Below are 12,327 nucleotides of genomic sequence, written 5' to 3'. Positions count from 1 at the left end.
CATATAATTTCAGCAGATATAATAGTTAGGGGTCTTCCATAAATGGCGTAGCACTTTAGGGAAGAGAGGGGAGTCCTTGAAACTGCTACGAGCCATGTATTAGGTATGGGAAAATAAGCTACGAGGGGTGTGGGTCTGCTCAAAATCGGCACTACTTTTATTCGAATGAGTGTAATCAGTTTCGTACCTTTTAATTCCGCCCTATGTTGCTTATCCTTTGACAGATACGCGTATTTCGACTACCACTTGTAATCTTCCTCAGTGTCACAGTGTAACTGACACAGAGGAAAATTACAAGTGGTAGTCGAAATACGCGTATCTGTCAAAGGATAATGTCCACTCTGTAATTGAATTTCAACGTTCCAAGTTTATACTGATTTCCATTCGTCTAAGGAAGGACCCATCTGACCGACCGAGTATCAAAATGTCAAATAAAAGAAATAATTACTTGCAGAGTTTGTATTTATAGTTCAAGAAAATATTAAAGTTGTTATTAATATTTATATTCCCAAGAAATAAATCATGAAAAATTTCTCGGAAGTTTTCTTTACGAAATTTCAAAAATGGTATTTATAAAAGTGCCAAATTCTTGAGCAATTGAGTATGTGATTTTTAAAAAGACAATCTTAGAGAAACTTTATTATTCCCGCAGAAACAGCTGTGGAGATTTCAAACGATGTTTTGAAAGATTTCACTTCAACTCATCTTCGAGATTGGCTGCACTCTTCCAAACCAAAATAACGATGTTATACACACAGACAAAACTACTGTAAAAATAACCATACTCGATGTAAAATCAAAAAGAATTTGACATTGCTATGGCTGCAATGAGAATGTATGATTGTTTTTACAATCCTGTATTATTGTTCCTCAATCGGAAATCTGATTGAAATAACAAAAGATTCAGGCTTTTTACGTGGGCTGTCGAGCTTGACATCTACAATATTATGGTAGTTTCAAAAATAGTTTTCTTTTACTTTCAATAATATATTCATTAGAAAACAACATGCTTGTTTTTTCTCTGGGTTGTTATTATTTATATTTAACTAGCTGTCCCCGGCAAACTTTGTCTTGCCTACTGCGTTTTTTGACGTTTCAAGTTTTTAGCCAAGACCAAGTCCCCGGTCAAAAAACTTTCAATTTTTCCATGTTTTTTGCCTTATAAACCTTCCTTGGGTGAAAACTAACAGAACAAAACTAAAACGACCAAAATCGGACCTTCCGTTCGCAAGTTATGCGTGGTCCCACGTATGCCACTGCATTTTCATATAGATATAGATATAGATTTAAAAAACCCGGATTAATCCACCTAGTGGTGATAGTGCCTTTCTCGTCGAATATGTACTCATGATCTTTCCATCAACGTAAGCATCCTGAATCCTGTGAATACTTTATTTATAAAAGCAAGAATTTTATCCAAGCCATCATCGAATTGGGAAACTTATTGATGGCACATATTTCCGACATTATGTTCAATGTATAGGCAGAGCTGAAAAATATCGGACCTCTTAGTTGATTACGTGAGCACCTTTACTATTACTGGAGGCCGATCAATACCAAGACGATAATAACAAGCTAAAATATAATTTATTTCACAACCAAAAAACACTTCACAGTCTTCGATAAAATTTTCCTGCACACTTTACTAGTTACTACAGTGGTCACCAAACCACGAACCGCGGGCCGCGTGCGGTCCTTCAGAAGGTTTAGTACGGCCCGTGATCTGATTTCGAAATATAATAGTAACATTGGAAAAAGTGAAAGCAATTTTTATTATCAAAGCCCTTTTAAGCAGTAAAGAATTAATTCCCATGTTAAAGATACAAATAAACAAAAAGCTATTTTAAATCAGCATATTTAGTAAACTTTAAAATTTATTTTCATCTGCAAAATAATTAATTATTATTATTATTATATTTTATTAAAGACACTTTACCAAATAAGTTGGCATTCGTGTCCATCCTAAAAAATTATGACTTTTTCATTTTGATTCTGTAACATTATTCTGTAGAATATAAAGCATGATAGCATAGCATAGCATAGCATAGCATAGCATAGCCGACCGTACACATCCTGAGGTGGCTGTCGATAGAGACGCGCCAGAAAAGCTGCCTGGGACTTGACAAACCTTTCATTTAACGAACTCTCGACACCTGGCCAGGTCCTTACGATCAGCGGGGATGGGGAGGAAATGTTGATTAGATATCTACTCAGAATATGTCCAAGAACTTGGCCCACTTCATAGATATCTGGAGTTGGAAATTGGATAGGGTTTATTGGGGTGCTTTCCTTGGCGAAAAAGCGTATGAGAAATTGTCATGGTTTAATCATTTACCTGGTTACCACTGAAAAAGAAAACATAAGCATTAAGCAAGTCACACGGATTTCGTAGGTAGTACAGCCCTAGACCACAGTTATGAGGATTGTCGGATACCAAAACACAAAGATTGGAGACTTCACACTTAGAAAAAATGACGGATTACGGTAAAATTTTACCGTAATCTCAACAGCTGAACGTACGGTAAAAAGTTCGGTGATTTTTCAAACCACCGAACGTACTGCGAATCTCAGGAAAATGCATCTGTCAAAATTACCGGAACGTTCGGTACTTTTTACAAATTTACCGTAAAAATCGCAGAACGTTCGGTATGTTTGTTTACAAATGAATTCTCAATATCACTGAACGTACGGTAAATTTTACAAATTTACGGCGAATTTATGGGAGCACAAAAAAACAATATTTTCATAAAAAAAACGTCAATGATGGGATTGAATACATGACCTTCTGATCAGGAACCACACTTGCTGCCACTGTACAAGAGAGTAATGCTTGGAGATGATTCGCAAATTCTAATAGAACTGATGCTCGAAGCTGCCGACGCGGCGTGGCTGTCAAACGCATTTTTCAGTAGTACGGTAAAATAGTCCCATCACCGATCTGTTCGGTGAAATATTCACAGGTCTCCTGTAAACTTGTCTGATTTCACCGGTTCTTCGGTGATATCTTAGATTTCACCGATTTTCTCCTGCAATTTCATCGATTTCGCTGTAATACTGTAGTTTGCTTGTTTACAGACCTGTTACGGTGATTTTTTTTACCGAATACTGTAATTTATTCTAAGTGTGTTATCTCTGACTTCTCGACAAGACTGACGCAATCCTCCAACGTTCAGATACACCATTATTTGACTGATTCGAATTAGTTATCAGCCCAGTACATCCATTGCACGAACCCGAAGCGGTCGCAAAATGTAAATGGTCGATAATGATTTATTAAAAAATGGTCAGATCTCACCCATTTGCTGGAATTGGCAGCACTGTCATGGATGAAACATAGAACACATCAGCACTTCAACTTTCCAGAACCATCAAGGCACTCCTAGTCGCACCAACCAAGTTTCCCTCCTCGTACACACCATCACTCCCGGCCGATTCGACTTCCGTTAACGTTATCATCCGATTACACGACGACCTTTGCGAAATAAACACGCTACCCAAGTCAACAAGACCGACACAATTAGTTATAGAACTCAAAAAAAGAAATTATCCAAACAAAAATTTTCACTATCCGTCGAATTGAATAAAAGTTTTGACAATCAGCACGACAAAAACGCAGCACGTAAAAAAATTCCATCCTATTCTGTAGAATATAAAGCATGATTTGATCAAAATAAATTCTTAAATGCCTTGCGGCCCGTAGCCTTCTTGCGAAATTCAATTGTGGCCCGCGTAGACAGTATGCTTGAGGATCACTGAGTTACTTGATTAATCAAATTTGACCAAAAAATGGAAACAAGTGAAATTTTTCATACTGAATCCAATTCAAATTTGAACCATATCACAGAGGGCGAAAAGCAACCAGTCGGATTAAAATGTTGCGCAGTAATTTTAGGCGCAAAAGGGAAATGAAAAATTTTGTTCGATGTTGATGCGATTAAATTTTAATTTTCCATGCAACCCCCATTCTACTGTATATTTACACCTCAGGAATTTAAAAAAGTGTGGTTTGATGAGCCTGCTTCAGTTTTGTCAAGACTTTGCTCTCTAACGCATATTTATCGCTTGTATTGATTATTTTCACTGTTTTTACCACTTCCTATGAGATACCCGGAACCGGTTCCAAGACAGTACCTATTGTCTCAAATATGGTCTGAGACTAGTTTATTGCTAACTGTTCAACAGGTGTTCTGAAATGCCAAAAATTGATGTGCTACATGGATTTGATTCATTTTATATTTTGGTCATTCTGGCGGGACATACAAAACGGGTTCTGGAACACTACCGGTAGTCTTTAATGTGATCTGAGACTATTTTCTTGTAAACCGTTCATCAGGTTGTCGAAAAAGCCGTGATTTGATGTGAACTGGTTCTGGAACACTGCCGGTCTCTGATGTGATCCGGAACCGGTTCCGGAACACTGCTGGTTGTACCAAATATGGTCTGACACTATTTTCTTGCCAATCGTTCATCAGGTTATCCAAAGAGCGACGATTTGATGTGTTGCATGCATGGGTTTGGTTCACTTTTATATTTGACCGCTTCCGGCGGGACATCCGGAACTGGCTCCAAAGCAATACCGATAGTCTCTGCTGTGATCTAAGGCTATTTTCCTGCTTGCCGTTCTTCAGGTTATCGAAAAAGCTGCTATTTAATGTGTCGCATGCATGGGTTCGGTTCCCATCTACATTTGACCACTTCCGGTGGGACACACGGAACCGGTTGCGGAATACTAATGGTTTTCCTAAATACAGTATGAAACCATTTTATTGCTAACCGTTCATCAGGTTATCTAAAAAGCCGCGATTTGATGTGTCACATGCATGGGTTTGGTTCAATTTTATATTTGGCCACTTCCGGCGGGGCACCCGGAACCGGTTCCGGAACACTACCGGTAGTCTCTGCTGGATCATAGGCTATTTTCCTGCTCACTGCTCATCAGGTTATCGAAAAACCCGCTATTTGATGTGTCGCATGCATGAATTTTGTTCATTTTTATAATTTGCCACTTCCGGCGAGACATCCGGAACCGATTCCGGAACACTACCGGTTTAGATATGGCCTGAGACTCTTTTCCTGCTTACAGTTCGTCAGGTTAACGAAACAGCCGCGGTCTGATGTGTCGCATGCATGGTTTTGTACCATTTTCAAATCTGGTCCCTTCCTGGAGTACCGGTCCGGAATACCTAAATGGCCATAACTCCGAAACGGCTGAACCGATTCGAACCATTTTCAATAGGAAACAATGGGACCAGATTCCGCGTCGAATGAACCGTCGGTCATTAAAATCGGTTCAGGTTTACTGTCAAAAAGTGATGTGAGTTTGTTTATACACACACACACACACATACTCACACACACACATACACACACACATACATACACACACATACATCACCTCAATTTGTCGAGCTGAGTTGATTGGTATATGTGACTCGACCCTCCGGACCTTCTATCAAAAAGTCATTTTTGGTGTGAACAGAAAAAGACAAAAACGTTTTCAAACATATCTGAATTCGGAAACACCTTCACTATCCAACCAACGGTCATTTTGTCCATTTCATAGACACCTAATTTCCAAAGATTGTAATGAACATATGGGAGCTTTTTAACATGTTTGAAGTCTGAACTTCCCTACTAATACATGACTCGTAGCATAATCGGATACTCCCCCTCCCCCTAAAATGCTACGTCGGCCAATTTTTCTAAGATATAAGTAGAAAGAACACAAATTTGTTCGACAAGTTTAATCATAACGACATGTTTTACAACTTTGCCGAAGATATGAACACGCTGCCTTCACTAATAAAAAATATCGAATTTCATTCTCACTTCTAGATGGATTAATCAAATTAACCATTAATAACAAAGGCTGTGATATACAAAACAACTTCTTCGAAGATACTAAAATAAATTTTTCAAGCCCAGAATAATATGGATCACGAAATCGTGCCTTTGAAAACAGTGTGCAGCTGTCAAAAAGTGATATCAAAAAATCTTTCTGAAATTGATTCAACCCTAGAAGGATGTTGGGGGTCAATACGACCCAAACAGGCACGCTGAATGTGCACAATAGCGTTACGCTATCGTGGTGCGAAAAATCTAACATCTAAGGAGAGTTAAGGTGTTAAGATGAAGTTCTAAAAATCGGAATAACTCATAGCAACTCAGTGAAAGGTGGTGTATCAAGTAAAATTCAAAAATTATTTTTTTTTAAATTTTAAAACCCAATTCTTAATAAGTTTCAAAAATGTTGTAAAAGTTTAAAATAGTTTCAAATAGGTTTTTTTTTCAGATTAATTATCGTCGCTAGGGTAATTTAATCTCAATATATTGTTGAAAATATTTCAGAAAAACTATTGTAAATATCAATCTCCTTTGTGAAGCATTATATGTTTCTGTCAAAAGCCTCCTGGTTAGTTGTACACGCCTTTATAACTTCAGTATAAACCATGCTGAGAGTAATGAGTAAGATTCCCGGTCGGTTCACGATCGTAAGGGCCTGCCATACGATTTACACATTGCATTGGTAGAGGAAACTCTCTGTTATTTAATAACTGTAGGACTAGGAGTACACATAGAACACCAAGCTGAGAAACTGGCTGTCTTTTCAAATACATTAGGGGGATTCACTTAACAGCGTAAACTGCTTATTGAAGTTTATTCTGATTAAACGTCGCGATCCCCAAGTCAATCTTTGATTATTTCATTCGCAATTTCATGAAACATTTCAAATAACAGGAAATCATGGCTTACGCAGCCATTTAAACTGTTTAGTGAATCCCCTTATTAATATAAAATAGAATTGATATGTAACAGCAAACTTGAATATTTAGGAGTGGATTCTCCTGCTTTGTTATAATTTATTTTAACTCATGGTTACGGCTCAAGCATCCATCATCATTTTTCGGAAAATAAAAAGCAGTTTTCTCGCTGTAAATCAAAACATCGACCGTGAAAATATATTCACTGCATTCTACTCCTCATGTGGAGTACAGTGAATATATTTTCATAGCAAAGACTTTTGTTTTGAGCGAAAAAACTGCTTTCAAATGTTTGATGATGACGATTATTTCAATTACGAATTGTTCAACGTTACGGTGTCATAGTAATTCATTGCTCGCATACCGGCTTTCATTTATTGCTTAGGATACAGACACGGTCGCCGGCGTCATGCGCGCATCAAGTTGAATAGAGTTGCAGGGGCAACCGCTTGAAGGGGAAGATGAATCAATATCCACTACACATACAGCCAGGGTACATTGCACTGGCAGCAAGCACCGGCATACATGAATGAAGTGGTACGAAACAGGTTTTTATAAGCGAACAGAGGCACTATAAATGTTCGCCAATCCGTTGCTGTCTGTTAGTGCTGTCAGACTGGGTTTAATTTGAACGTTGGATTTCTTTGAGCTTGTTACATTCTATCTGAGACTACTGAAATATTTTAGCAGTCTTCATCAATATTTTTCTTTCCATTATTCAAATCTTTATCATCAGAATTAGAACCCTCTAATAATTACATGTTCATTTTAAAAATTTCTCCTGAATTGATTTTTTTTTAATATCAGAACGTTTTTTTATGACAGTGGGCCCCTCTTCAATTTAAGTTTTTTTATACATTATTATAAATAGTGCTTTTAGATCAATTTGGAGAATTGGTTGATTACTGAAGATGACTTGAATTGTCCATAGATCAACATTATTTATGAAAACGTATAGGTTAAAGTAATTTTTTAGCTTCTGCACTGCCTGTAATTGCAAAAGTACAAAAGGACAACATCTAATCTAATCTAATCTAATCTACTGCTTGCACAGCCACTATTGAAAAGCATCCTGGAAATATCAAAATTTCTTCTGATACAAAAGGACAACATTTTTCAAAACTTTAAATAATGAAAAAAATAATAACAGAATTAGTTGGCATATTATCAATGTCTTCTCATCAATTAAAAGTTATTGAATTGTACTTTTCAGGGGAAAACACGTTGAAATGGCCTACGTGTGCATGGACGCAATAATGTTAGAATTTTCATAGTCTATGGACCAAGGGAGCAACCGGTAAGAATATCAAAAAATGTTAACGTAACCTTTAAAGTAAATCTAAAATGCTTATTTTTAAGATTTTGAGATATGATTTTTTGAAAACAAACGGTTATAGAGGGATTATAGGGGCGTAACGGACACCCTAAGCAAATGTGTACTTTAGGCATTAGCGTTGTGCAATTTTGAGTCGATGTTCGCAACATTGATGTTTTTGTTCCGAATAATCGATTTTTTTTTAATCGAGTTGAATCGAGTTCTTCATTCGATTTTTCTTTCGATTCAAGAATGTTGATTTTCCATATGGTTTTCAATATACACTGCCACAATGGTCCGAATCCACGTTTTAACAAACATCCTATCTCTGTTTTCGTTAATTTTAAGCGTTTGGTGTCTTCAGAGAAGTTGTTTGCATTTGTTTGCTGCATCTTTTCCAAAAAAAACTTATTAGGGCGGTCTTCGCCTTAAATTAAATCTTGAATAGAACTTTTTAATTATTAGTCATTTGCGATCGAGTTCTTTAGCAATTGTCTTGGCAATGCTATTTCGAGCAACTTTGCCGAAGCCACCTTTTATCTAGCTCTTAATTTGAACCTAGGAGGTCGATTTTAAGTTTTGGCTTAGGGTGCTCCCATAATATGGCACTGTCCCAAAATAAAATCCATTTGGTGAAATATTGGTGAAATAATCAATCTCAAATTTTCTTTTGAATTTATTTCGACAACTAAAACGTCCCAAGCAGCTGTATTCCAAATCGCAAACGGAGCAATATCGAATCGATGTGGAAACGTCGATGCAAAGCATTCGATTTAATCGGTGAATCGATTCTGCTGGTCCGATTCGAAGCGATTCACAAAAATCGATGTCTAAGTCAAATTTTCCTAATACTTTTAGGCATGTAAAGAAAAAAATCCTAATTAATCTACCTAGCGGTGATGACGCCTTTCTCTTGCCTTCGAAAACCAATTTCAACAAAACAAAAGCCGAGCCCGCAAATATTTTTTGAGTGTGTACGTTCAACAAAAAATGATTTCATGGCACCATTAACCATATCGTTTATCTAGCTTTTGATGTTTGGGCCTTCTTAGACTCTTAAAAATAGCCGCAACCCATTTTGGATTTATGTTCGCCATATTAAAAATTCTGGTCGCCATTTTTGAACTCCGGAAATCCTCCCTATACCCATGATTTATTATCCTAAAATACCATTGAAAATCCGCCATATTGGAGTTTAGGCCGTCATCTTGGATATTCTGGTCGCCATTTTTGGAAACCAGACTTCTTCCCCATACCAAATATACCTATATTGCATGGTTTTAGAGCTTAAAGCACCATTAAAAAGCTGCCATCTTGAATTTTGAGCTGCCATATTAGATTTTAGGCCGCAATACTGGATTTTAGGCCGCCATCTTGGATATTCTGGTCGCCATTTTTGGACTCCGGACATCTTCCCCATACTTAATGTACTCATATTCAATGGTTTTAGAGCCTACCAGACCATTAAACAGCCACCATGTTGAATTTGAGCCGCCATCTTGAATATCAGACTGACATCTTAAGTTTTGGGCCAACATCGTAAAATTTCTTGTGTCCAGTGTTGATTTCCGCACAAAATTCGTCAGCCATGCAAAGGGTTATAAAAATCACCGTAGTTCGATGTGTCGCATGCTTGGTTCAGTTTAATTTACGGCCAGTTCTACCGGTGCACCGCGGAGCAGGTTCGGATTACTGAAATGGTCATAACTCCAGAACGCCTCGACCGATCCGGACCATTTTTAATAGCGAAAAATGCGGCGAAATTCCGGTTCGATTCGAGCAATAATCCGAAAAGTCGGCCAATGGGGAGTGTCTAAAAAGTGAGTGAACTTATTTTGCGCACAGACATACATACATACACACATACAGACATCATCTCAAATCATCGAACTTAGTCGATTGGTATATACTTGATCATTCGAGCCTTTTTTTCGAAAAATTGTTTTATGTTTGGCAAAAATATAACATATTATCAATGTTCTTGCAACTTTAGCTTAGGCATTACATTTTAAAACAGATAGAATCTTCTGATTATGAGGAAGTAAAGTATGAAAACTTTTTTTTCGGCTTGGCAGTAAGGATACGGGGCGAAATAGACACCTATTAGGGCATAATGGACACCCCTGCATATTTTACGCTCTAACTTGTACTACATCACCCGGTTAAATAATTTCGAAGATCAAATGTACAAATGTAATACTCCATCTTAGATGTTTTTACATAAAAACAAAATTGATTAAAAGAACTTTAAGTTAAAACAATTGGATAGATTTTTTAAAACTATTTAAAACGTATAAAAGTATGCAATGCGTTATCATCCCTTTGTAATTGCAGGTGTTTATTTCACCCCTAAATGATACCAACATCAAAACTGTTATTTTTAGTAAATTCTGATCTAAAATAAAATACCTCATCCATTGCTGAATCAGCGAGCGAACACATCCTCCTCTTCTTGACGTAACGTCCTCACTGGGACAAAGCCTGCTCTCAGCTTAGTGTTCAATGAGCACTTCCACAGTTTTTAACTGAGAGCTTCCTCTGCCAATGACCATTTTGCATGTGTATATCGTGTGGCAGGCACGAAGATACTCTATGCCCAAGGAAGTCAAGGAAATTTCCTTTACGAAAAGATCCTGGACCGACCGGGAATCGAACCCGTCACCCTCAGCATGGTCATGCTGAATACCCGTGCGTTTACCGCCTCGGCTATATGGGCCCTACATAGTCGTGTACATGTGTCGCGAACACATGTCGTTATATTTTACGGTGAACACATTCAAACGCTCGCAATACCTTATTTGCTGCTGCTCCGAAATCATAAAAAATCCACCATATAAAAAATATATTTCAAATCCAATAATATTTTGGTTTTGCAGAAATACGAATGCTCAAAAGTACCATTAGAACAATGACTTGTTCCAACGCAACGTTTTGACGCTTTTGACGCTATATTTTTCACTATACATACTAAATATATGTTACTCATAACATTCAGTTTTCATTAGAAAAGCTTGTTTAAAATGGGAATTAGTAGCGCTGTGCCTCACCTTACTCTACCAGCATCGTTGTGGCTATAATTTCACAGCAAGCTAAAGGTGTTGAAATTTAACTTTGACAATTTACTCGTCAGCATGATATGTCTATCATAATGCATTATATTTGTCTAATCTTCATCAAGCAGCATCCACCTCAACGCAACTCACCTGTGAGGGTAGTCAATCCAGCTGTCAACGGGACATCGGTAAGCATGTTCTCGTCTTTTCCGGCTTCCAGCAGCAGAACGTTCCAGTCTTTGACTTCCGACAGGCGGCTCGCGACCACGGATCCAGCCGAACCGGCACCGATCACAATGAAATCGTACTCTTTGCGGAAGTGATTAGTGTCGGGGATGCGCTTCACCGTGTCATTGCGCAGAAATATACTGGTCTCGTCGAAGAGCATTTCGAAGAAGTTGCCCGACACGGCAACGCGCACCGGTGGCGCTAAGCCATCGGCGAGAGGCAGCAGAAGGACGAGAGAGATGGGAAGAAGCATCTGAAAGGGGAAAAAATCAATTTAGGTTTATTAATATTTAAAAAAATGTAGTCGCACAATCTTACATTATAGTTTTTTATGATACTATCTTTGAATTTATGAGATCAGATACAATACTGTCTGTTTTCGAAAAACATTCTTGAGCATCAGTCGTTGGATCTACATGTATAACTTGCATGTTTGAATAAAATGCATGCTGGTACAGCATTATGTTCTGCCAAGTGGTGAGGCCAATGTTTGTTTGAGAATCTCCAAGAATTCAATAAAGTAATGTCATCAGACTTACAGCGCACAATGGTCCACGAAACAGATTTACGAGGAAAGATGTATTCAGCGGTTGCAAAAGCTTTTCTAAACAAATACATACATACATACATTTATTTGTTCCACATCATTAAGACAAGACATAATCAACAATAGTACGCCACAATACTCGGTTTGTGGCTGCCGCTCTCCATCCTCGGTCACGCCCAATGCTCGCCAAGTCACGCTCCACCTGGTCTGCCCATCGTGCTCTCTGCGCTCCACGCCTTCTTGTGCCAACCGGATCCGTTGCAAACACCAGCTTTGCAGGGTTGTTGTCCGGCATTCTTGCAACATGCCCTGCCCACCGTATCCTTCCGGCTTTGGCCACCTTCTGGATGCTGGGTTCGCCGTAAAGTGCAGCGAGCTCGTGGTTCATTCTTCTCCGCCACACACCGTTCTCCTGCACACCGC

At 38.2% G+C, this 12,327-nt stretch overlaps 1 protein-coding gene across 1 annotated transcript in view; it reads right to left on the bottom strand.

The window, feature by feature from the left end:
- The window catches only part of LOC109433391 (glucose dehydrogenase [FAD, quinone]-like), a 61,978-nt gene that overhangs the window by 2,300 nt on the left and 47,351 nt on the right, over positions 1 to 12,327 (bottom strand). Inside the window, exon 2 of the mRNA XM_062859816.1 lies at positions 11,280 to 11,610. Within this exon, the coding sequence (XP_062715800.1) occupies positions 11,280 to 11,610 (331 nt within the window). The remainder of the gene's footprint in view (positions 1 to 11,279; positions 11,611 to 12,327) is intronic.

Source organism: Aedes albopictus, chromosome 3, assembly GCF_035046485.1.
Source record: "Aedes albopictus strain Foshan chromosome 3, AalbF5, whole genome shotgun sequence".
Taxonomy (NCBI): domain Eukaryota; kingdom Metazoa; phylum Arthropoda; class Insecta; order Diptera; family Culicidae; genus Aedes; species Aedes albopictus.
This window is presented reverse-complemented; position numbering and strand designations above follow the sequence as displayed.